Source organism: Cibotium barometz, chromosome 28 (assembly GCF_041138505.1).
Source record: "Cibotium barometz isolate CiBa-2024 chromosome 28, ASM4113850v1, whole genome shotgun sequence".
Lineage (NCBI taxonomy): Eukaryota > Viridiplantae > Streptophyta > Polypodiopsida > Cyatheales > Cibotiaceae > Cibotium > Cibotium barometz.
In genome coordinates this window covers 6,062,665-6,084,361 of record NC_141073.1, presented here as the reverse complement: position 1 = coordinate 6,084,361, position 21,697 = coordinate 6,062,665, and the positions used below count along the sequence as shown (strand labels likewise).

General features: G+C 43.4%; 1 protein-coding gene across 1 annotated transcript in view; it reads left to right on the top strand.

Moving 5' to 3' along the window:
• LOC147622421 (proteasome activator subunit 4-like) overlaps positions 1-21,473 on the top strand; it is a 41,634-nt gene extending 20,161 nt beyond the window's left edge. The window contains exons 9-35 of the mRNA XM_086821975.1: positions 3,052-3,153; positions 3,233-3,458; positions 3,558-3,773; positions 3,879-4,009; positions 4,299-4,404; positions 4,774-4,992; positions 5,076-5,225; positions 5,317-5,393; positions 7,239-7,456; positions 7,583-7,793; positions 7,978-8,057; positions 8,148-8,265; positions 9,008-9,181; positions 9,269-9,437; positions 9,935-9,978; positions 10,173-10,215; positions 15,730-15,884; positions 16,050-16,156; positions 16,268-17,157; positions 18,249-18,509; positions 18,901-18,996; positions 19,375-19,553; positions 19,811-19,892; positions 19,992-20,116; positions 20,254-20,349; positions 20,447-20,600; positions 20,769-21,473. Of these exons, the coding sequence (XP_086678101.1) occupies positions 3,052-3,153; positions 3,233-3,458; positions 3,558-3,773; positions 3,879-4,009; positions 4,299-4,404; positions 4,774-4,992; positions 5,076-5,225; positions 5,317-5,393; positions 7,239-7,456; positions 7,583-7,793; positions 7,978-8,057; positions 8,148-8,265; positions 9,008-9,181; positions 9,269-9,437; positions 9,935-9,978; positions 10,173-10,215; positions 15,730-15,884; positions 16,050-16,156; positions 16,268-17,157; positions 18,249-18,509; positions 18,901-18,996; positions 19,375-19,553; positions 19,811-19,892; positions 19,992-20,116; positions 20,254-20,349; positions 20,447-20,600; positions 20,769-20,810 (4,471 nt within the window). The 3' untranslated portion in view covers positions 20,811-21,473. The remainder of the gene's footprint in view (positions 1-3,051; positions 3,154-3,232; positions 3,459-3,557; positions 3,774-3,878; positions 4,010-4,298; positions 4,405-4,773; positions 4,993-5,075; positions 5,226-5,316; positions 5,394-7,238; positions 7,457-7,582; positions 7,794-7,977; positions 8,058-8,147; positions 8,266-9,007; positions 9,182-9,268; positions 9,438-9,934; positions 9,979-10,172; positions 10,216-15,729; positions 15,885-16,049; positions 16,157-16,267; positions 17,158-18,248; positions 18,510-18,900; positions 18,997-19,374; positions 19,554-19,810; positions 19,893-19,991; positions 20,117-20,253; positions 20,350-20,446; positions 20,601-20,768) is intronic.
• Positions 21,474-21,697: the final 224 nt, after the last annotated feature.

Genomic DNA, 21,697 nt, shown 5'->3' with positions numbered 1-21,697 from the left:
ATGTGTTTGGATACAACTGTGAATCATCATGGATCGGTGGAGCCCATATACAAACAATATAAGGGGGGGTGGGGATGTGGATGGAGTGCTAAGGCAAGATACATCTCTATATGCTGAAGGGGTAGTACAAGCATGCTATGCAGATCTATGTCTAACTCCATCCAGTGCCATAAGAGGGATATAAGATATCATACATCGCCGATGCTGCCCCACAAACTGGCCCACATGTCTATGCACCCCAAGCTTCAATGCTTTTATCCTTGAGCTTAACCCTTCTTTTATCCTTGAGCTGAACCCTTCTTCTGTGGAAAATCCCCATTCTCACCTTGGTTCCGTTGTGTGTGTGGGCTTTTCCCAAAACATTGATCAAAGCTGGTAAAAGGCCAGAATGGTGACAGAAATGGCTTATGTAGACTTGGCACTTTGCCAAGTAGGATGCATGCTCGTGTATGTGACCACATTTGTGAGTGTTGGATAGCAAACCGAGGACACTATTCTCAGGTTGTGGGGCCCGTTTGAGGGTCGAGACGGTCTTAGATGGCCGTGGGAGCTTTAGTCTAATCTAGTCCCAGTCGGATGATATAGTTGGTTGGCCATTTTGGACCAATTCGTGGGTTGGCCAACAATGCCGACTTACCTCCTTGCCAACCTTGGGTACTATATATAGACTAGTTTGGTAGCCTTCGTTCATCATCAAGTTCATTGTGTTCAAGCACTCTTGTAACATTCTCCGTCTAGAGTCTGTCTAGATCGTCATCAAAGCTCCTTATGCGGAGCACACCGGTGGCTGGACAACCATCAGTTTGCAATCAGAGTTTCCAAGCAGTAATATTGTTTACTCTTCGCCTTTTTCTGTGGTTCAATGCTTTGTATTGTGAAGATCTTGCTTCCACTATTGTGTTTTCTTACATGATATACCATTTGTCTACATGCGCTTGCCACCTCCATAGTGGCCCTGAGAGTTAAAATGTGGTCTAGTATCAAATAGTATCTCCTTGGCCTGCCTTATTGTCCTCTACCTTTGTCTCTCTGCCAATCTCGACCTCAAGTACTTCTGCATAAATCTTAGCCATGGTGTGGCCATTATGATGGTCCATTAGATACCCGGGTCCATGGGGTCTCTTGCCTTATGGATTGGGACAATCTTTTTAGTGGTCCAACAGGGAGTGAGGCCTTCACTCAAAGCCCTATTGAAAATGTGTGGTAGGAGAGGGGGCAGGATGGGATGTCCATTCGAAGTGCTCCGTGTGGAGGTCCTTATGTGCAACTTCGAGAGGGCTTTGGTGTCATTGGCTATGGTGAAAAGACTAGCAGATGTGGCAAGGGCTGCATATCCGCTTGTCAACCTAGCCTAGGTCGCTGGGCGCATGGCAAAAGGTAAATCTCAGGTAGACATAGGATGTGACTATCTGCACACAGTCCCCCTGCATATGTGAGTCGTGCCTAGATACCAGTGGTCTTGCCAAGGTTCCCGGTAGGGTCCCGCAGCCCGCTGCTCACAAAACACCTGTAGTGTATCCATATGTCTCTGCAGTCCCTCCGCTGAATCGGAGATAAATCTGCACCACCTAGTCTGTCAGTGATGAACCACTTAATCTGTTAGTGAAGTTAGAGGTCTCTTTTGTAGAGCCCAAAGAGTGTTGGAGAAGGAAAAAAAGTAAGAAATATTTTTTAATGTCTATGAAAGACACTGAGGGTCTCTGACACCAAAAGTGATATACATGTTGTCTGTGGAAACCGTATGCCAACAAAACATGAAAGGGATAAAAACTAGCTACCCAAAGAACAGGACCGTGCATCTTGCATGTACAATGTGGTCAACTCAACCAGCCATGTGGTGTCATCATCCAATGATAGCACCATCCTCCTCCATGACAGAGTGCAGAGCTGTGATGAAGTCCACCTCGTGTGGTCCATGTCTCTAGAGTATGTCATGGATCTGCAGCTGAGGAGAAAGGTCCGGATCTTTGGGGGCAGGGATGCGTGGCCCTCAAAAGGGATCGGGCTCTCTCTCTAGTGATTCCATGGGTGTGCGGGGCCAGAGGATCCTGCACTGTAGTATAATACAAGCAAGTGCCTTTGTAATCTATTATCCCTCGACTGAATCTGAGAAGAGCACTATTTCATCTGCATACAATAGAGGGGGAATAAAGGTGCTTACTAGAGGAGAACCTGTGCCACCAAATCTCTCAATGGAGAAATGAAATGAAATGAAATGTTATATTAACGTCTTCAAAAGGCCATAATGACCTATGAGACCAAAAGTTACATCATGGTGGATCTGATACAATGTCTGGATAAAAAAAAAAAACCCAGAAAATGAAAAATAAAGATGATACTACTGGTACCTAGAAAATGAAACTGGAACTGGAATATAGCGAGGGGGGGGGGGGGGGGGGGGGGGGGTACGCTATGGAGGTGAGTGGAATATAGTGAAGGGATACAATATCATGTGGGAGAGAGAGAGAGAGTTATATTAATGTCTTCAGAAGACCCAAAGGGTCTATGAGACCGAAACGATGTTTACATAGTGTCCATGAGAGAGAGCATTGGACAGTGCTGAGCTAGAGAGCCAAATGGCAAGGAGGAGACACAAGTGCGCTAGATCAGGACACCCATATTGGGGCTCCAGCCACAGGGAGTTCCTATCTTGAGCGTCAGAAGCCTAGTTGCAGCTAGATGCTCTCAGAGGACACAATACATCGGAGACCCAAGCTCATCAGCAGAAGAGGCCATGCAATGCCACACACCCAGACACTCTCTCCTTGGAACAGACCCATTTTCAATCATAGATGATCCATGATTTAGGAGCCCCCTTGTGGCCATCACTGGATGAGGTCTTAAGATAGCTCTGTAACACTGTCAGGCTTTGATATTCCATGCCTTAAATGGTCCATCACTATTTTTTTGACATACTTGACAGTTTCCATTATGATTTGTTGGTTGTAGCCTATAGAGGATGCACTATGCATCTCCCACTACGGTACTCACACATATTGGTCCCCCCCCCCCCCCCCCAAAGACATCAATAAACCTTTCTTTCTGCTGTAGGTACTATCATCCCTCCAATGGTGGCTTGTGGACGGGACCCTTGCAACGATTTTTGAGACTTCTTGTCTTCTACTTCATGAAGCGGCTTGAAAATGAAAACTGGTAAGGCTGTAAGATTCTCCTCAAAGCCGGTGGTTTCCATACATGTTTGTTTGACAAAGTTGAACACGTTGTTTTTCAGTGAAAGCACAAGGTCGAAAGGGGTGGTCGAGTGCAAAGACTTCTTGGGGCCGGCAGAGAGGGCAGCTTTTGTCACAACAGTGATGAAACTCATTGATCGAGGTCAATACAGCAAGAATGGGGCCCTTGCTTGGACTGCAGCTTCCGCTGCTTCCAGGCTGTCTTATGTTGAGCCGTCTATAGTACTTCCTATGGTTGTTTCCCGCTTTCAAACGGCATTAGAGACTGTAAGCCACAGACTCTGAATTGACTCTGCTTTTGTCCAGATTTTTCATGAGGACATTTTTGTGATGGTTATCTCTTGTTACCTCTTTGAAACGGATCAGGTAACAGCCACACATCAGCTGGAGTCAGCCTTGAGGATGCTTGCACTGTCAGCACGGGCTCTTTTGGTTTACAATGCATCCACCCCTGACAATTCTGTCATGGTGCTGAAGACATGTTTGGCAGATGCCATGTTCAACACACTTCCTGGGTTGGATGCCAATGATCCACCCAAAACTATATCAACCATGCAACTTTATTGCTGTGTTCTTTCTAGCGTATGTGTGACTATCAGTTTTCTCCTTGGTTGGGAATGTGTCTGCTGTTCCTTTGTCCTTATGATAAAAGCCTGGTATTTTGAGAAAACTTGTCTTGTTGGGCAGGTTGGAAAGATTGATGATGAAGGAGACCTGAGCACAAGGACCTTGCCAATCAACTGGTCTTCATGGGTGAATGAATTCCTTGATCGTCTCTTTACACTTTTTGTGAACTTGGACCCTAGTGTGCAATCATCGTAAGTAGTTCTACCAACCTTTATCACAATATGTTAAAGACATCAAGTTGGCTGCCTATGGGCTTTATCTTATTATTCATGGAAGATGTAAACATGTGAATATGACAGGGTGTGATACAACTTGATCTACACATAAATATAAATATAAATATGTAAATATAGAACGATAAAAAAGGTAAGGTAAAAATAAATAAATAAATAGATAAATTATATTAGATAATATTCCTCCCCAAAAGAAAATACATTAAGTTGGCTTTTTTTGTTACATTTTGCTACAAATTTTTTGCAGGGATGGGGATACTTCAGAAGTTGGATTCCTTACTGAAAAGGGGTCGCCATATTCCTGTCTAATTGAGCTACTGTTCGCAAAATTGACCGAATCACAGTACATGAAGGCAAGTTAAGCAGAGGATGAAATAATATTGTGTTATCATCTAAGGATTTCTTAGAAGCTCTCTCTCTCTCTCTCTCTCTCTCTCTCTCTCTCTCTCTCTCTCTCTCCCCCCCCCCCACTAAAAAAAAGGAGCGTTTAAAATGATTATTGAATAATTGATAGCAAGGTACCACTTGAACACAACTTTGGAAGAAACACACGCACATGCACACGCACCTCGGCACGCGCAGGCGCACAGTTTGTGTAACCCTCAAAAACATGCTCCTTGTTGCCAGCATTACAGTTTTCACTGGCAACATTCTTTCAGAGGCTAGTGCACGTGCATGTGCACAAATGCACGAAAAAAAAGTTTGTGTATAATTCTTGGCAGGCATTAAAAAGGACGGCAAAGTTTGTTACTGGCAACATTCTTCCGGGAGCTATTGAGGAGGTTGGGTTGCTGTGTTGCAATATGGTCTCTGCAAATCCCAATGAATCAAGTGTGCACCTACTCAAGCCCATTATGGATTCCCTTATTGCATCTCTTTTGGACTCGCCGAAAACGGGATTCGGTGGAAGTGATGAGGAAATTGGTGTGGTTGACTTTAAGGTTTGTCCTGTCTGATGTACTTGAAGAACTGGTCCACTAACTTTCTAGAAGGCTAAATTTTGATTATCATGATATACTATCAGGTGGGGCTTTCTCCTGCATTAGAGATGACCACAAGGTACTACCTTGGTGTTCTTTCTAAGGCTATTTTCTTTGGAGGTGCAGCTCTTCCTGGTTACAAATGTCTTCTTCAGCAAGTGATTTTAGCTTCATTTGATGCACCATCTTCTAAGGTTCTCTTTGTGTAAAACTTTCCCTTTTTCTCACATTATGGTGTCTCTTTTTTGTTTGTTAAGGTAATCAGGTTGGCAATTGTTTGTGCAGGTAAATGATGCAGGCTGCAATTTATTGACTGCTGCCATCGGAAGCATGACATTATATTATCCCATCAACGTACTCAAGTACGACTAAGATGCTCAGGCACACACTTTATGTGATTTTCAAAGATTTAGAAACACTTTTGATTCTTAAAAACCCACACTTAAATTGCGTCAGGATTTTTCTTGTCAGTTACCATGTGATTGTTCATATACTTTATTTTGATGCTTCGCAAAATTTGACCAAAGCTGTCGGTTTTCAAACTGAAAAGTATCATGTTTGCTTGTGTGTGCACACACACACGACTTGCGCACTCATGTGTGCACATGCACACCACAATATGCACACAAGTATGCATGCACCCACTTATCCACCTGTGCATGCTCACACACCCACACACACAGTAAAATCAGAATGGCCTTTGAGACTAAAGTTTTACAAAATGTATACACTCTGTAGAAAGTGAGGATGCTTATAGAGCTATCTAGATGAGGCAAAAATGAGATGAAATGTGAGGTTTGTGAATGTCACATTGTGGGTGCGAGACCTCAATAAATCTCATCTATTGAGGGGGCACGCGCCAAACCCTCTGTGCTTCTGAGCTATGCATGATGGAGAAGCTTTGTGAGTAGACTCTCATGGAGTCAAGATCGCGCTTTGGTTTTTGTTAAGTTTGGGAAATAACCTGAACTTTCCATTTGTATATATAGAGCTTGTATGTGATTTCCATCGAGGTCCTTTGGGATCTCCTCTTGGTGGATGTGATCCACTGGTCCTTGGTTTGTGAACCTCTGTCCATGGGTGCCTTGATGGGGCTCGCTGTCTGAAGATCTTGAAAAGGACTCCTGCAATGGTGACCTCTTGAGCTGTGCATCTGTTTAGATGCCCGTGTATCTCCTCCTTGATAATCTGGCAGTGGCCAATGTCGTGAAAGAACCATTGGAGGAGTGTTTGGTTTTGGTTTCCTTCTCTCCTGTCCCTCCCAAGAGTCTTTCTCTATGTCTCTCTATCTCATGCAGAAATATTGCCGCACATTTCTGGTCTGTAAACTCTAAGACCAAACTCCTCTTTGAAGGGAGTGGAAATGGTCGCTAATTTTGTGAGATTGCTTGCTCTTTAATCTCATTTCCTTACATATCACACATACTCGTTGCTCTCAGTGCTCTCATGTTGATGCTGTCTCTCCTCCAAGCTTCCACGTGAGTCTTACCCATGTAGATCAGAAGCCCACATCTGCTGGAGTGCGTGGAACTGAGCTTGGTATAATCTCATCTTGAAGGGTAAGGGCCTCTGACTGCATTTATGTCTTCTGGATGTATATCTGCCAGATATCATATCTGATGTCTCTATGCATTTCCTGGCTGCATAGTGTGTCACGTGTGGCTGTCCCTGGTACTGATTTGGGTTGTAAGTCTATGAAGAGGCCATGTGTTATCATCCATCTCGATGCTTTGACATACCAACAACTTTCTACCTTTCTGAATGCCAAATGTATGAATGAACAGCACATATTGGATCTTTATCTTTATCTTTCATGTTGCCAGCTGCATGCCTTGCACGGACGATCCTGGATGCACAACACGTGTTGGATCTTTTAATTATAGATCCCCCCACAGGATCTCCTTTTCTTCCCATGCCTTCTCATGACCTTCTCAGAACCATCAGGTTCCAGATTTCTTGCGCATGCTTTGCGTTTTGGATTTGTTTTGATTTGTTCATACTTAATAGCAGCCTTTTATGATAGGACTCTTGAAAACGGTGGCTTTAGAGTTGGAACTTGAAAAACAGTGTTGTCTATCCTCATTTTATCCTTCAATATTTAATAGCAGCCTTTCATGATATGACTCTTGAAAACGGTAGCTATAAAGTTGGAATTTGAAAAACACTGTTGTCTATAATCATTATATCCTTCAATATTTTGGTTTCAGGGCTGCTTCTTTGCACACAACGGAAGGGTATGAAGATTGGGTGACCATGAAGAGCAACAAGAAAATTGAAAAGCAATACATAGCAGGCTTGTGGCATATTCCTGATCATGAAGAACTAATGTTTGTGGATGAGATCATAGATGCCCATCTGAGAAAGCCATTGGCTAGTCTCAAGAAAATTTGTGGGGAAAAGGAAGGCTACAAGTCCAAATATGCAGGTGTATATTTTGATTAAACAGTACTTGATTACGTTTGGAGTATTATGATTGAACTGACCTTATGAAACCATTTCTATCATTGGATTTGCATTATTTTTAATAAGTATGCAATGATGGGGTTTTCAGGTCAGGAGAAGGAACACTTGAGAGTGTTGCTTCTGCGTGTGGAGGGTGCTTTATGTGGCTTGGGCTCCTGCTTACCAGATTTTGGCTCTCATGCCACTTCCAATAAAGGTGAAGGATCTGGTCCCTTGACTGTTGTCGGATCTGCAGGAGCAACAGTCGGAACTTCCGAGTTAAGAGAGGAGACATCAAAGATAGTCCACCAAGTGTGTGAGTAGGTTTCTGGACCTATTCCCATTTGAAACACTTGATTTCTAAGGTTTTTTAAACCATTTTAAACCCTATTCTTGGACATATCCCCTTCTAGAACCCTTGATTTTTAAGGCTTATTAGCATTTTATACCCGAGATTTGGATTGATGGGTTGTTTCTTACAAACTTATCTCATGTTCTTTGCAGCTATATTCTCAAGAATAGAGGAGAAGATTCTATCTTGTTAAAGATACTTGTTTCAATCATAGACCTGGTTGGAAACTATGGTAAGATAGAAATAGACTTGTCATAGTCCACCTGCATTGCTGTCTAGTTTACATGCAAAAGCTTGATTGTTGTGAGATGGATGAATGCAGGTTCAATAGAATATCATTCATATCTCCATATGAAGGGTGTGTGGGATGAAAGTGCTCGATTACTAACTGAACCATGCACAAATTTTATCAATAACTCCTTCTCAGATGCAAAACGAAGGTTAGCAGCTCACTTCCATCTTTATATCTTTTTGGAGCACATTATTTTCGTAGGATATGGTCCAAGATGTTTAATGCAATTTTGGTAGAAAACAGAATGCTCTCATGTAATTTTTGCCTGATTTCTGCGTTGATGCAATAGGGATATATTGATATGAGGTGAATTTGGGCATGTTCCTAGATTCATCTAGGTATAGCTTTATGCTGTATTAGCGGACATGCAAATTTCACATTGTGAAGTTTACGTCCAAGTTGCAGCCAATTGATATTGTGTTAATTCTTTCTTCTTTAGTGGTGCATATGCCCTATCAACTACCTTTTGGTTGGAATAATGCTTTCTATTTGTTATGATCCCTTAATGCTAAGCTTCATTATGGTTGAGTCTGCTTGTATCTCCGGAGCTTTGACAAAAACTTGGTACACAAACCTTTGTATGAATGTATGCTCTTACGTGTGTGTGTGTGTGTGCGCGCGCGCGTGGGGTGTGTGTGTGTGGGAGTGTATATTGATACCAAGTTCTACACCCACTATTGGGCACTGATGACGTTAGTGGGGATGTTGTAGTATCTAGCCCATACTATGCATGATGGAGTTGATGGTTTATTGTCTTGTGGATGACTATCATGAGGTTCTAAATTGCACTTTCTTATAAGGTGAATTTGGGCATGTTCCTCGATTCATCTAGGTATATATATGTATATATTGATATGAATTTGTTTGTTTATTTGTTCTTGCTTATACAGGCCATGGTGGTTAGTAGTTGAAAGAGCTTTTGTACACAATCTTTGGCGTGCTTCACAGTCAAGATATCGATGCTATATAGAGAAAGAAATAGGCCTTTCGGTTCCTTCTCATATATTATACCTTTTGAATGATCTTCTGAAACTCTCCTTGCACAGCTACAGCAGTGTGCGCTCGTAAGTAACCTCCCTCCACCCATCAAATTTGTCTTGAAATGTGCTATGATTATCCTGTCTTAGGAAGAACTTCATTCAATTTTGCAGAGATGCTGGAAGAAATCTGAAGAATATGTTGCAGCGATACCCATTACTAGTCAAGAAGTGCATGCCCTTGTTAACAAAAACTTTGCAAGATCCCAAAGCAACGAAAGAGTCAGCATTAGGATCTTGTGAAATACTCATGTCAAGGCCAGTAATACGGCACCTTAGGCAGGTATAAGTGGGGTCACCCTTCTTTAGTTCAATATTGTATGTCAATCCAAGAGCTGTGAAATATGCTGCAGCGATACCCATTACTAGTCAGGAAGTGCATGCCCTTGTTAACAAAAACTTTGCAAGATCCCAAAGCAACCAAGGAGTCAGCTTTAGGATCTTGTGAAACATACTCATGTCAAAGGTGTAGTATTTTGCATGGGGTCAGGCCACATGATCATTTCCAGATCTGCTACAAAAGAAAACATGTGCACTGTATGCATATATACGTGTGTATATACATATACATACAAACATATGCGTTAAATGTTTATTATGTATATATTTATGGTTTAAAAGAGTGAGTGAGAGTGCACGCATGCGTGTGTTGTGTGTGATTAAATGAGTAAACAGGTAATCATAACTATAAATACAAATATATCTTTCTGGGGTGTATGTCAGGAAAAGGCCTATTTTTATGCTGATATTTGATATTATTGTTGACTGGAATTTGTGCAGGATTGGACTGGGTTGACGTCTTTCTTATTGGCTCTGCTGGGCAGGTATTGTGGCCAGATGCATATATTCTCATTTGAATATTGTTTTTTTAGATAGTTTAAGTTAATCTAATAATAGAATTAAGACTGGAAGCATGGAGCTTTGAAAGGTAGAATTAAGCCAGGAGTATAAAACTTCGAATGATAGATAAGTTTGGATTGAAAAGTCTGATACCATATGATCGGATTGACTCTTGCAGTGCTCATCATGAATCCGTTGAAGCTCAAGATGCCATAAATGAGGTGGTATTCAACCTTCTCTTGTCATACAGATGTGGAATTATAATTGAATCATATATTTTACACACACACACACACACACACCTTTTTTTTTTTTTTTGGTTGTAAAAGCCAGTCCTCTATTACCAAAAAACAATATGGATGGGGGGGGGGGGGGGGGGGTGTACTTCAGAGATAAATCATCCAAGGAAGAAAGCTAAAAACAGTAGAAAAAGACTTCAAACTGTGGTATGTCAGCCTCCAACTGTTGACAGTCATGTAGGGAATGGCGAAGATTGGCACAAAAGAAAGAGTAAGCATCCAGAGAAGGCTGTCGAAACATAGTATGGTTCCTAACCTTCCAAATAGTGGAGTGTCCAATATCTCATCCACACACACACACACACACACACACACACACACACACAAAGAAGAAATTTATATTAGTGTCTCCAAAAGGCCAAAATGACCTATGAGACCAAAAGGATTACATCATGTCCATGGAATCCATCATCTTGTTTAATAAAATGAAAGAAAATGACAAAGCTAAAATACTAAAGCTGAGATGCTAGGGCTGATCCATGTACAAAGAGCATAAGGCTTGCATAGACTCTGATCTAGTTACTCTCCATGATCTAGGATAAGGGTCCAAAGCCCTGATAGTGAAATATCCGTCTGATCTTATGGGAGAAATGAAATGAAATGATATATTAACGTCTCTAAGAGGCCATAGTGGCCTATGAGACCAAAACTGAGAGTACATCTGAAGTTGGTGTCTTATCAAAGAGAACAACTAAATGAGACTAAAAAGTACAATAAACTAATTGTCCTACAGTTATAAGAACAGAATTGTAAGACTCCGAGATGTTACTGAGTAGAAAATACTGGAAAATACTGAAAAATGTATATCAGGTAGATCCATGTATGCTGATCAGTTGAAGTGTTGCCCTCTCCTTAGATCAAGTATCTCCGCCATGGGGCTGTCTAGAATGGAGAGGTCGTAGAAGCGAGGTAGGCGCCTCCAATGCCGAGCACTAATGGCTCTGATCTGGCGATGGTGAGGATGCCGTGGTTGATCCTGGTGGGCGTGGCCGACGGGCACGACATAAGATAACTGCTCTATCAGTGGTGACTCCCTGGGAGCGTGGTCGGTGCCATGATGGCCCAATGGAGGAGGTATCAGGAGGTGTGTGGGCTGGGTTGCTGGTGCTGGTGCCGAAGAAATCTGTCAGGGTCCTCTGTCTAGGTACATCATGGCTCGGTCTCCTGTCTGCCAAGAGGGTCTCTCTGTGTCTCTTGATCTCAAGTAGGAACAATCCCAGGCATCTCTGATCCTCAAACTCCATGACCCTGCGTAACGTCCCAAAACCCTCTCGGAAGAGGCAGTGATATCTCCCTCGGATCTCATAATAGACTGTACATCGGCAAATGTAGTGCTCTTGTCTCTGCCTCCTGGTAGCATAGCTGACAAATGCGGTCATCCAAGATCTGATGCACATATTGCCTTGTCTCAATCCGCAGCTGGTGTGATGAGGTCTGGATCTGTCCAATGGCACAACGTATCCCATGTGATAGGTGTACATCCATGTACGCCGGGGGTGATAAAATCATCCGGTGAGAGGTGTAGAAAATGGCTCTTGTAATGAGCCATTTTCGTGCCCAAGGGCTCAAGGGGGCTAGTTCATGTCCTCTCTGTGTCCACTTTGATGATATCCATCCTGATCACGCGGTTTTGCTCTAAGCGGGTGAGATCCAAAAATGGACAATCTAGACTGTACTAAAAGGGTGGTAGTGCCTCTATCCGCAAACCATGTAGGTCAAACCTGATCTCATCTGAGCGTACCAACAATGAGTATCTCCATCCTTTGCCAACTGTATGGATGAGGTCAATGCCAATCGGGAGTACCTCTGCTGAGGGAGCTCCCATAGCCGCTGGAATAGGGTCTCGGTTACTACTGGTGGGGCACCCAGCTCAACCCGAACAATCTCATGTGGTACTGATGATTTGCTCCGAATCATGCAGGCAATCATCATAATCAGTGGTCTCTCCATTTGCCTCCATCCCTCATCTGTCCCTCTCTGAGATCTGTGATGTATACTTGGTCCCCAAATTGGAGCTCCGTACAGGAGGGTCGGTGTGACAAGCGTATCAAATAGCCACAATTTGGTGGAGAGAGAGAGAGAGAGAGAGAGAGAGAGATAGATAGAGAGAGAGAGTTATATTAATCCTCTTCAAAAGACCATAAGGTCTTTGAGACATAAGGGATTACAAAGATTGTGTTACAAAAAAATGGTAAGTAGATGAAAAAGACAAAATAATGCTGCCTAGCTAAACCCCAAGGCTTTGGGCCTTGGGATATATGTACATCATGTAGTTGGTGTCTCCATGCCATCCACATCTACATCTATGGGGTGAGACACATCCTTTGCTAGGGGGGGTGGTTCTTATACTGGATCTGGAGTTGCTGTGTTGAGGGTTTGCACTTGGGTGGATGTGGACATCAGGCCAGTCGCATCTGGCATGGTTTCTCAATGGCGACCCCTCGCTGATGGGTGATGTGGGTAAGGCATTGGCAGGTGTGCCTGAGCTGGGGCTCCTCTTGCTCACGGGTACGATGTCTGGTCACCTCGGGGGTTTTTTTTTGGGCAAAAGACTATGAGAGGAAGAAGAAGAAAGTTCTATTAATGTCCACAAAAGACCAAAGGGTCTATGAGACCAAAAGGGTTACAATGTGTCCATGAAGTGATAGAATCATGGAAAAAACATGATAAAAAACCCCAACTAGAGCTGAGAGAAGAAACAACAGCCCTGTAAGTGCCACCGGTACAATGCTACAATGATACAATATGAGGGGATCAAAGTGGGTTCTCAACATCTATGACTATATAGAGGCTCTCCACATCCACTGCTTATGGAGGGGCACTTTTGTTGTATCTTTGGAGATCTCTCGGATCCGAAGCTGTTGGGTGAACATCTCCTTGGACAAGTGAGAACCTGTGGCACATGCTCTGTCAGGCGAAAGAAACTTGTGATGGTGGGCTGTGAGGTATGTGGGGTGACGGGTCTCCCTCTGTGCTTGTTTGCATAGTTGATCTGTGTGGCAGCACATCTCAATCAAGTAAAGTCCCAGACTCCCAGGCATTGCTAGTCTGGGAAATCAAACCCGAGACAGCGGCCCAAATCTTTCCCTAAAGGGGAAATGGAATCTCCTTGTATCTCTTAGTACATTGGGCATCTGAAAGGTAGTGCTCCTATTTCTTGACCTCTAGTGAACAGAACTGGCAGATCCTGTTCTCTGTGGCAATGCCCTCTGCTGCTCAGTCTCCACCCTCAGGCAATGTGATGAGACTCTCATCTGGCCGATTGTAATCCTCATGGCATGTGACTATTAAGATAGCTAGGCTTTTGAATGAAGCCGTCTTCTGTAAACCTCATAAAGTGGTCCTAGTAAAACTGCATCTTCGTAGGAAGCTGCAGTGGATCTTGCCTCAGGTATTGTTAGCATATATCATCTCATGTTGGAGGCTATTTTGGTGTCTACGGGTGCCCTTCCCATGTTCATGTTAGCAGTCATCTCCTGTTTGTACCATATTACAAAGTAAAGAGTGAGGGCCTCTGTTGTTGGTGTGCCCGCCCGGTTAGGAGTTTCTCTATTTTTCCTCATCGTCCATATTTTTCCTAGTTTTTTGCTAGTCGTGGGGGGACTGTATGAGGTGGCCGACTGTTTTTCTCCTGGCCGACTCATTTTGCTGCTGGCCGACTTGTTATGTGTTGGCCGATTGGAGTCTCTACTGGCCAAATGGATAATATCCAGTCGTGGGCTGGTCCAGGTCCTCTCTTTCATTTCTGTACTTCTGCACTCAGTACTTTGTCTCATTTCCGCTGCCCATTTTGACATGGTATCATAGCCCTAGGTGGCTTGAAGATTTTGACACGGTGAGAGCATTCGGGACTGTTGTGTTTTGGTGCTGATTGGAGCATTGCTGGGCTGTTCGGGATGTGGAGGAGGAGGTAGAAGGCGGCATCACTGCTGGACAGCCACCTTGGCTAAAATCTTGTAAGGGGTCCTGAGGAGGGTGATGGGTCTCCACTGCCGAATCTCCAATCTATCACCGCCCTCTTGGGAATCAAGTGGATCAAACCCTCTGATAGCCTCTCTGGCATGGCACCCGTAGTTAGTTATAATCTCATTGAAGGTTTCTGTAAGGCCGCCTTCCATGAGATCCCAGTGACAAAGAAACAAGGAAACTGGAAGCCCGTCCGCTCCTAGGCATTTTCCCCTAGGAAGTGCAATCAAGGCCTCCGCTAGCTCCTCGGCTGTGAAGAGAGTCAGTAGGAAAGTCCGGAAAGCAGGGGAAACCACCTCTCTCGTATGCCACTAGACCCGCTCTCGTGCAAACGATAGATAGATCCTGGCCTCGCAACCATCTGTCCGCATGTGGGGGCCTGCAATCTCAAAGAAATCCTTAGCGACCCTATCTCCCGCCTGCGTCCAAAAGGAAGCTCTGGCATGGTATCTGTACTCCACCCTCCACTTCTCTATGGATTTGAGCTCAGTACGGGCGGTAGCCAACTGACCCTCAATCCATGGGCTATCTGAGAGGAGCTTTCTTGAAGTTGCTGAAGAGAAGCAAGGCCTTGGCAGATGCTCCTCTCTTGCTCAAGAATCGAACCAATCTGCTCTATGTTGCCTCCTGTAGTAAACTGCTAATCTCACCTAGGCTTGCATTCAAGGTGCCTGCGGCGGCTGATCTTGAGAGAAAATCCGGCCCCTCCCAGAAGATGAGAGTCGATGCCAGATTGGGTCCCAATTACCCACACTGAAGGGCCCCCCTCGTGCAAGCAAGAGTATTTGCTTGTATTTATTTGGAGAACTTTGTACAATGATGAATTTGGACTCCCAATGCAAGGACGAGGAAGACCGAACGCAGGTTGAATCATGTGCGGAACCAATAGTACTGTAGAAGACTCTATGAAGCCACTTATGCAAATCCAGAATTGTTGAGGATATGCACATATGTTGGCTGAAGATGAGATGATCTTCTATGCTGCCTTGGACTGAAGCACGGAGTTCTTGAGGCTGATTGTATGGTCCAAGAACCCTGGGGGATCTCAAGCACACATGTTCTCTTGAACTTCTTTGCTGAATTCTTGTGAATGACGTGTTTTATGCAAAGGACCAAGGGGCCCCTATATATGAGAGGGATGTTGCTGGTTGGTGCATATGTGATGCTGTTGGCCTCACGATTGAGAAAAATCAGCATTAACTGTTGTGCATTTCACACATGTGCTGGTCGATTGCTGCTGTTTGGTGCCCACTATGCTGGCCGACTGCTCTTCAATGCTATTTTATGCTGGTTGATTGCATCTCTAAGGCATGTATGGTGTGTGAACACCATACACAAGGCACTTCCATTTTTTTTTTTGGAGGGGGGTGGGGAGGGATACATTTTGATAGCCTCAGTCGAGAAATATACTGCTTTTCTTTTGATTTTTTTTTGCCATGTTTTGTTGACTAAATATAATTTTGCGAACAGCTCTTTATTGTGTTCAACACTTCCTTTGGCGGGGTACCAGCAAAAGCATACATTAATCAAGGAGATAGTGAGAGCTCAGACTGCATGACTTATAGTTCTATGGTATCTTATGTGAGAGATCTTCTAAAAGGCGACTCCATCACAATCCACTGGCGGTGAGTTCTTTCTCATTGCATGCTGTTGTGTTATACCTGGTGACTTGTGTGTTACGGGTGATTATCATTTCACTTGATTGTCATGTTACCCAGGACGGTTGTGCTATGCTTATTTGTGAGGAGAGAGTGATAATTATACATGTTGCGGCTTTCTGTTTGTGACAGGTACAATCTAATGGCACATGGCATACTCCTTTTTCTTGTGTTGCCAGTCACGGATTATGAAAAGCCTTGTGAAGACATCGTTTCCGATTTGAGATACTCGGTTGCTGGTATGTGGATGCAGTCCACTTTAATTTGTTTTGTTCTAGAGTAATTACTGTGTAACAGCCAGATTAAGTTGATGGTTGGTATGTAAACATCTAGATTGTGTTTGTGATTAGGTGGGTTTCTGAATAACCTTAAAAGTGAGCTTCCACCACTGAGACCTCTCTCAGTGATTGCTTTACTTTTTCTTTTGGAAGCAACCCCCCGTGGGGATGTCAAGGATGGTGGCTCATTGAGATTCTCACCCGAAGAAATATGCAACTCCGAGAGCAATGGATTTTCCTTTGAAAACAGCATGGCCAATGTACTATATGATCAGAAATTCGGAGAAAATGTAGTCAATAAGCTAGCTATTGATAGGCAGTCGGGTGAAGAAGATGGGTACTCTACACAACACATGTCTGATGCAGGTTTGACATCGTTTATGCCGACATACATGCGTGAGTGGCCACACACACAAACGTGGGATGCTGACATGCAAGGCGAGCAGTTTTCACCGACTTTTGCGAAGCTTTTCAAACGGCTTGTGCAAAAGTTCGGATCTGTTGTACTGAAAGTGCTTCATGGGCCACTAGAGGAGGTGCCCAGCGCTTCTGAGGATCGAGGAAAGCAGTGCATTGCAGCCGAGATAATGGCAGGGATTCTGCATTCGGATGCAGAATGTGTTCTCAATGCTTGGGAGGACTGGATTTGCCGGTTGTTTCAGAAGTTTCTCATGCTGCCCACTCTCGACTCGGCATCTGAATGGGCGGCCTGCATTCGCTTTGCAGTAGGTGGCAAGGGACGGAATGGGAGCCGTGCGCCCATTTTGCGTCCCAAGGTTCTACAGTGTGTGGTGGGCTGTGTTCCTGAGAAATCCTCCACTACTTTTATAGCAAGGAAGCTTATGTTTCTTCGTGCAGCTTTGGTCGAGCTGCTTCCTGCATACTCTTTACCGGAAGAGATCACGTTTCAATCAGATGTTCTTAACGAAGTTTTGCGCCTGCTAAACCATTCTGCACCTCAGGTATGCATGTTTTCAAGTTCACCTGAACATTGGCTCTATGGAGTTCAATACTAACCTAATATTAACATTTCCGAAGAGTTAGTGGCCTTTGCAATGGCACACATGTCGCATCTCACACACACACCCCGACCCACCCACCGACTCACACCACACACCACAACATACACCCACCACACACACCACACACCACACACCCACCCACCCACCACACACCACACAACACGCGCGCGCGCGCGCACGCACACACACAGCACTTCAAAAGTCTGAAATTCTTAACAAGGAGTGGATATGGATTGGTTCAAAGCTGCAGTTCTATCCCCAAATAAAAGAAAATGTGCTGAATCTAAATTTATTTCTTCTCTACTAGAATTAGGCTGGTTTGGTAGTTTTCTCTATGGGCAAAATCCCACAACCACAACATGGAAACTTTTGATTGGGTTGTCTGGTGATCAAGCAAGAAGGCCGAGCTGGAGAAGGGCTCACCAAGTGAAACTTGAAAGCGTTTAAAAAAAGGTCTTTGACCTAGGAAAGCTGCATATGGATTGCTTCAAAGTTGCTGTTCTATCCCCAAATAGAAGTAAATGTGCTGAATCTAAAATTATTTCGAATTAGGCTGGTTTTACAGTTTTCTCTCTGGACAAAATCCCACGACCCCAACATGAAAACTTTTGATTGGGTTGTCTGGTGATCATGCAAGAAGCCAATTCACAGTGTCTGGGCAGAAGCTGGAGAAGGGCTCACCAAATGAAACTTGAAAGGGTTAAAAAAGGTCTTTGGCCTAGGAAAGCTGGATTCTTCATCTCTTCACGTAGCTGCTGGGAAACTCCTGCCATTGACTAGGAAGGCTAACACTTCACCACCAGAGCTAGGCCTATTTTGCTGATGTTGTTCAGGCAACTTTTTTTACAAGTGTTGTGTATGGTTGTAAGGGCCGGACACATCCCGTGATTGGCCCAACACGTTCCACCTATTCCAGTGGGAAAGTTGTGAACCTGGCCTTATTGATGTTATCCCAGCAGCCGAATTCATAAGAATAGTCTATTGATGATGCAGCAGTTCATCTTACTACAGAATTGGGTTTTTGTTTTCAGGTGCGTCGCTCTGTGGGAAGTGTGTTGTGCCTCTTACTGTCTAACCTGCATCTTTATTCGGTGAAACATCGAGGAAATGAAGGTGTCCATGTTGAGCATGTGAGTGAACAGACGTGCTCATTGTTGATCAGCAAAGCCATGGAGGCGACCAAAAAGATTATAAATGCAGACCGCACTGCTACCAGTGGCGAAGCTTTGAGCAGCAAAGAAGATGAAGTACGGAAGAAAAAAAATAAAGAGCCTGTGAGACAAATGGAAACGGTATGTCGCAAAAACACACACACACACACATATATATTGTTTTTTTTTTTTTGGGGGGGGGGGGGGGGGGGGGGGGGGGGGGGGCTCGGCTCATGACTAAGTCACACGGGGTTGTAGTGTTGGGATCAATGGCATAGGATGCTGGGCAATCACATCTAGACTCGCGCGTCGTCGGATCTCCGCGGCTGCCATTAAAGTAAACTCGGGTCAGAAGTAAACTCGGACCAGGGACACCGGTCACCGGGCAGTGGACAGCGGGGGGGGGATGTTGTTTTCGAAGGAAACAAATATATATGGATACTTTTTTTTGGGGAAAAATGATTAACCCGTTTTCTCACTTGCTTTACTGCATAATACCTCTTGTACTGACTTGAATGCATTTCTTTTACAGATTCTTTATTTCCTAGCCTCAGCAATCCAATCAGGACGAGCGCACACTCTGATGAACGTGGTCGTTAGACTTATCTATCCGACACTGTCGTTGCAGGTGAATACTCACCACAGTTTTTGAGTTATTGTGAAGCATTAAAGTATACCTTTTCTTATGCAATATAAGCCTTTTTCTTTCGAAAAAAAAGCATCAGAATATGCCTTTTTTGAAATGAAGAGAAACGTGTGTTAAATGTCTCGGTTGTTTGGCCATGGGCTTGCATGGATTAGCTTTTTCCAATAGGCTCCCTCCTGATATGGACATGAAATCTGTGGGGAGCAAAATGTGGGGGTAAAAGTAATGATGTTAGCATAAATCCCCCCTTCTTGCTTCCTGTAATACCTTGACTTTGCAGAACATATTGTAGGTTCTAAACGTTCCAACAAACTATGATATGTAAATTTTTAAGCATGTTTTCTCTTTATGATGCAATAGCAAACTTCAGAAAAGGATTTATCATCGCTAGCGAGGTCTGTGATGAGGTACATGCAACGGCAACCCTTCCCGGTCTCACATCTCCCACAAGTGGTCGAAGTTGCACTGACTGCAGCAAATGACAATTATTGGCATACGCGAGTAGCCTTTCTAACATTTTTGCAGCCTTTTATGTACAGGTATATTATATCTTTCTCATGCACAAGCATTTATTGTATTATTATAATACATGCTTACATGCATGCAAATGTGTGCATGTACATGCCTGTCCACATGTTTGCACACTTACATTCCTTACGTGTTTTTTTCCCAGGAAAAAAATCCTTCTATTAGTTAACAAAAACCAGCCTCTAAGGGCTAAATATAATCTACTGTTAAGCTACCTCACTGCCAGATGTTATAAATCACTGAGCATATGGTTTGTCATTATCTACAGGCACAAGTTTATCTTGTCAAGCCTTGACCAGCAGTCACTATGGGAGAAAGTAGTCGATCTGATATCTGACCCACAGCTGGAGGTAGGATTCTAGTAAATGGCTTGAAGAGATACATAGTCCTGTTAAAATCAAATAGCTAATCAGGTTCTGTTACTTCTGCTCAATGTTTTTGAAATATAGGTACGTGAAGCAGCAGCAAAAACACTGTCAGGCATGATGAAGGGAGCTGAGATAACATTTGCAAAGCCTTTTCGCCAAAAAATAACAGATGAAGCTGCTCTGCTCAAACGAGACAGGTCTAACAGGTACATTATATCTCCTTAGCTATCACCTCTCTCTCTCTCTCTCTCTCTCTCTCTCTTATAGGAGATTACTTGCACTGTCTTCTGGAAATCTTGTTATGGTCTCATCTCATCTGTACAGTTTTTCTTTATGTGTCTAGATCGAAGAATGAAGGTGCTCAGAGGATACAAACCATTCATGGTGTTGTGCTTGGACTCTCTGCAGCGATATCATCTGTACCATATGATATGCCCAGGCATGCTTCTTTCTAAGAGTTCAACATGTCTTGCAAGGTTGTGGAAAGGTGTAACATGAAAATATTTTCTTATAAAACAATAACTACATGTTTTCAGGTGGCTTCCGGACATGGTCACGTTGTTAGCTGAATTTTCTGCTGAGCCTTGGCCCGTCCGGGGGACTGTCACCAAAACCATTGGCGATTTTAGGCATACTCATTCTGATATGTGGGAGTTCCAAAGGGATTCTTTTACAGAGCAGCAACTTGAGGTATGTTTACTTCTATGTTTCAGAAGGCATGTACCAATTTTGTTTTTATATACCAATTTTCTTTTATGAAATGTTGTGTTTTTCAATTTTTACTTCTAGTCAATTGTTTTGATCTTCTAGCTTTTCTATTTTTGTTTTTTGGTGGCTTAGAACTCTCACTTGCTGCAGGTTTTGTCGAATTTGACATCATCAGCCACGTACTTTGCATAATTCTGTCTGTAATTATGTGTTTTGATGTTAAGAGTACATGGGCATGGGCTCGGGTGTTGCCCAGGACCCACGCCCATGACCATGCCCACACATTTGAATAGTGGGTGAGTGATGTTTTGAAGTGCTCTCATTCTTGTTACAGCCTCCTATGTGCTTTTAACAAGGAAAAGACAGCCCACCAGCTTTTTGGAAGCCTGCTTTGATTTGCTGTCTAGAGGCAAAGAATTGTGATTGCTGAGGCTGAAAAGGGTCAAGAAGATGATAGCCTCCACCAGAACCCTAATTTCTCACCAGCAACTGAGGGAACTCCATATGTAATATTAACTGGATTTGGGCATCTTTTCAGATCCAATCTCATGCCAAAAGATCCCCCCCCAGAGCATCTCTTTTCCCAGATTTGACTGATGTTAACAATGGGAAATCAATGTATTTTAATAATTACAATTTTAGATCTTACAGAAATCAGATGCAGAACATCCCATAGACTGAGTTATTGCGTTTAGCATTACCGCATGAATTCAAATCCAAGCCAGTTGACAGTCACCAAAAGCAGGTCTACCATTCCCTAACATTTCAAACTCGATTTTTACATGAACATTTAAAATGTTTTGTATAGTTTATAATGTTGTAACCTACGAAATAAAGGTAACGAGGTCACTACCATCTATCATTTTGGGAATTGGCTTGAGCTCAGGCCAAAGACATGCTCAATGGAACTATAGACATTAAGTTTGTTACACTTCTTCACCGTACTCAATCAGGCCATTAGTTTTATCAGCCTTTCTCTCTCTCTCTCTCTCTCTCTCTCTCTCACACACACACACACACACACACACACACTTTTTTTAGTGGAATCATAAGTATATTAGATTTACAATATGACTATC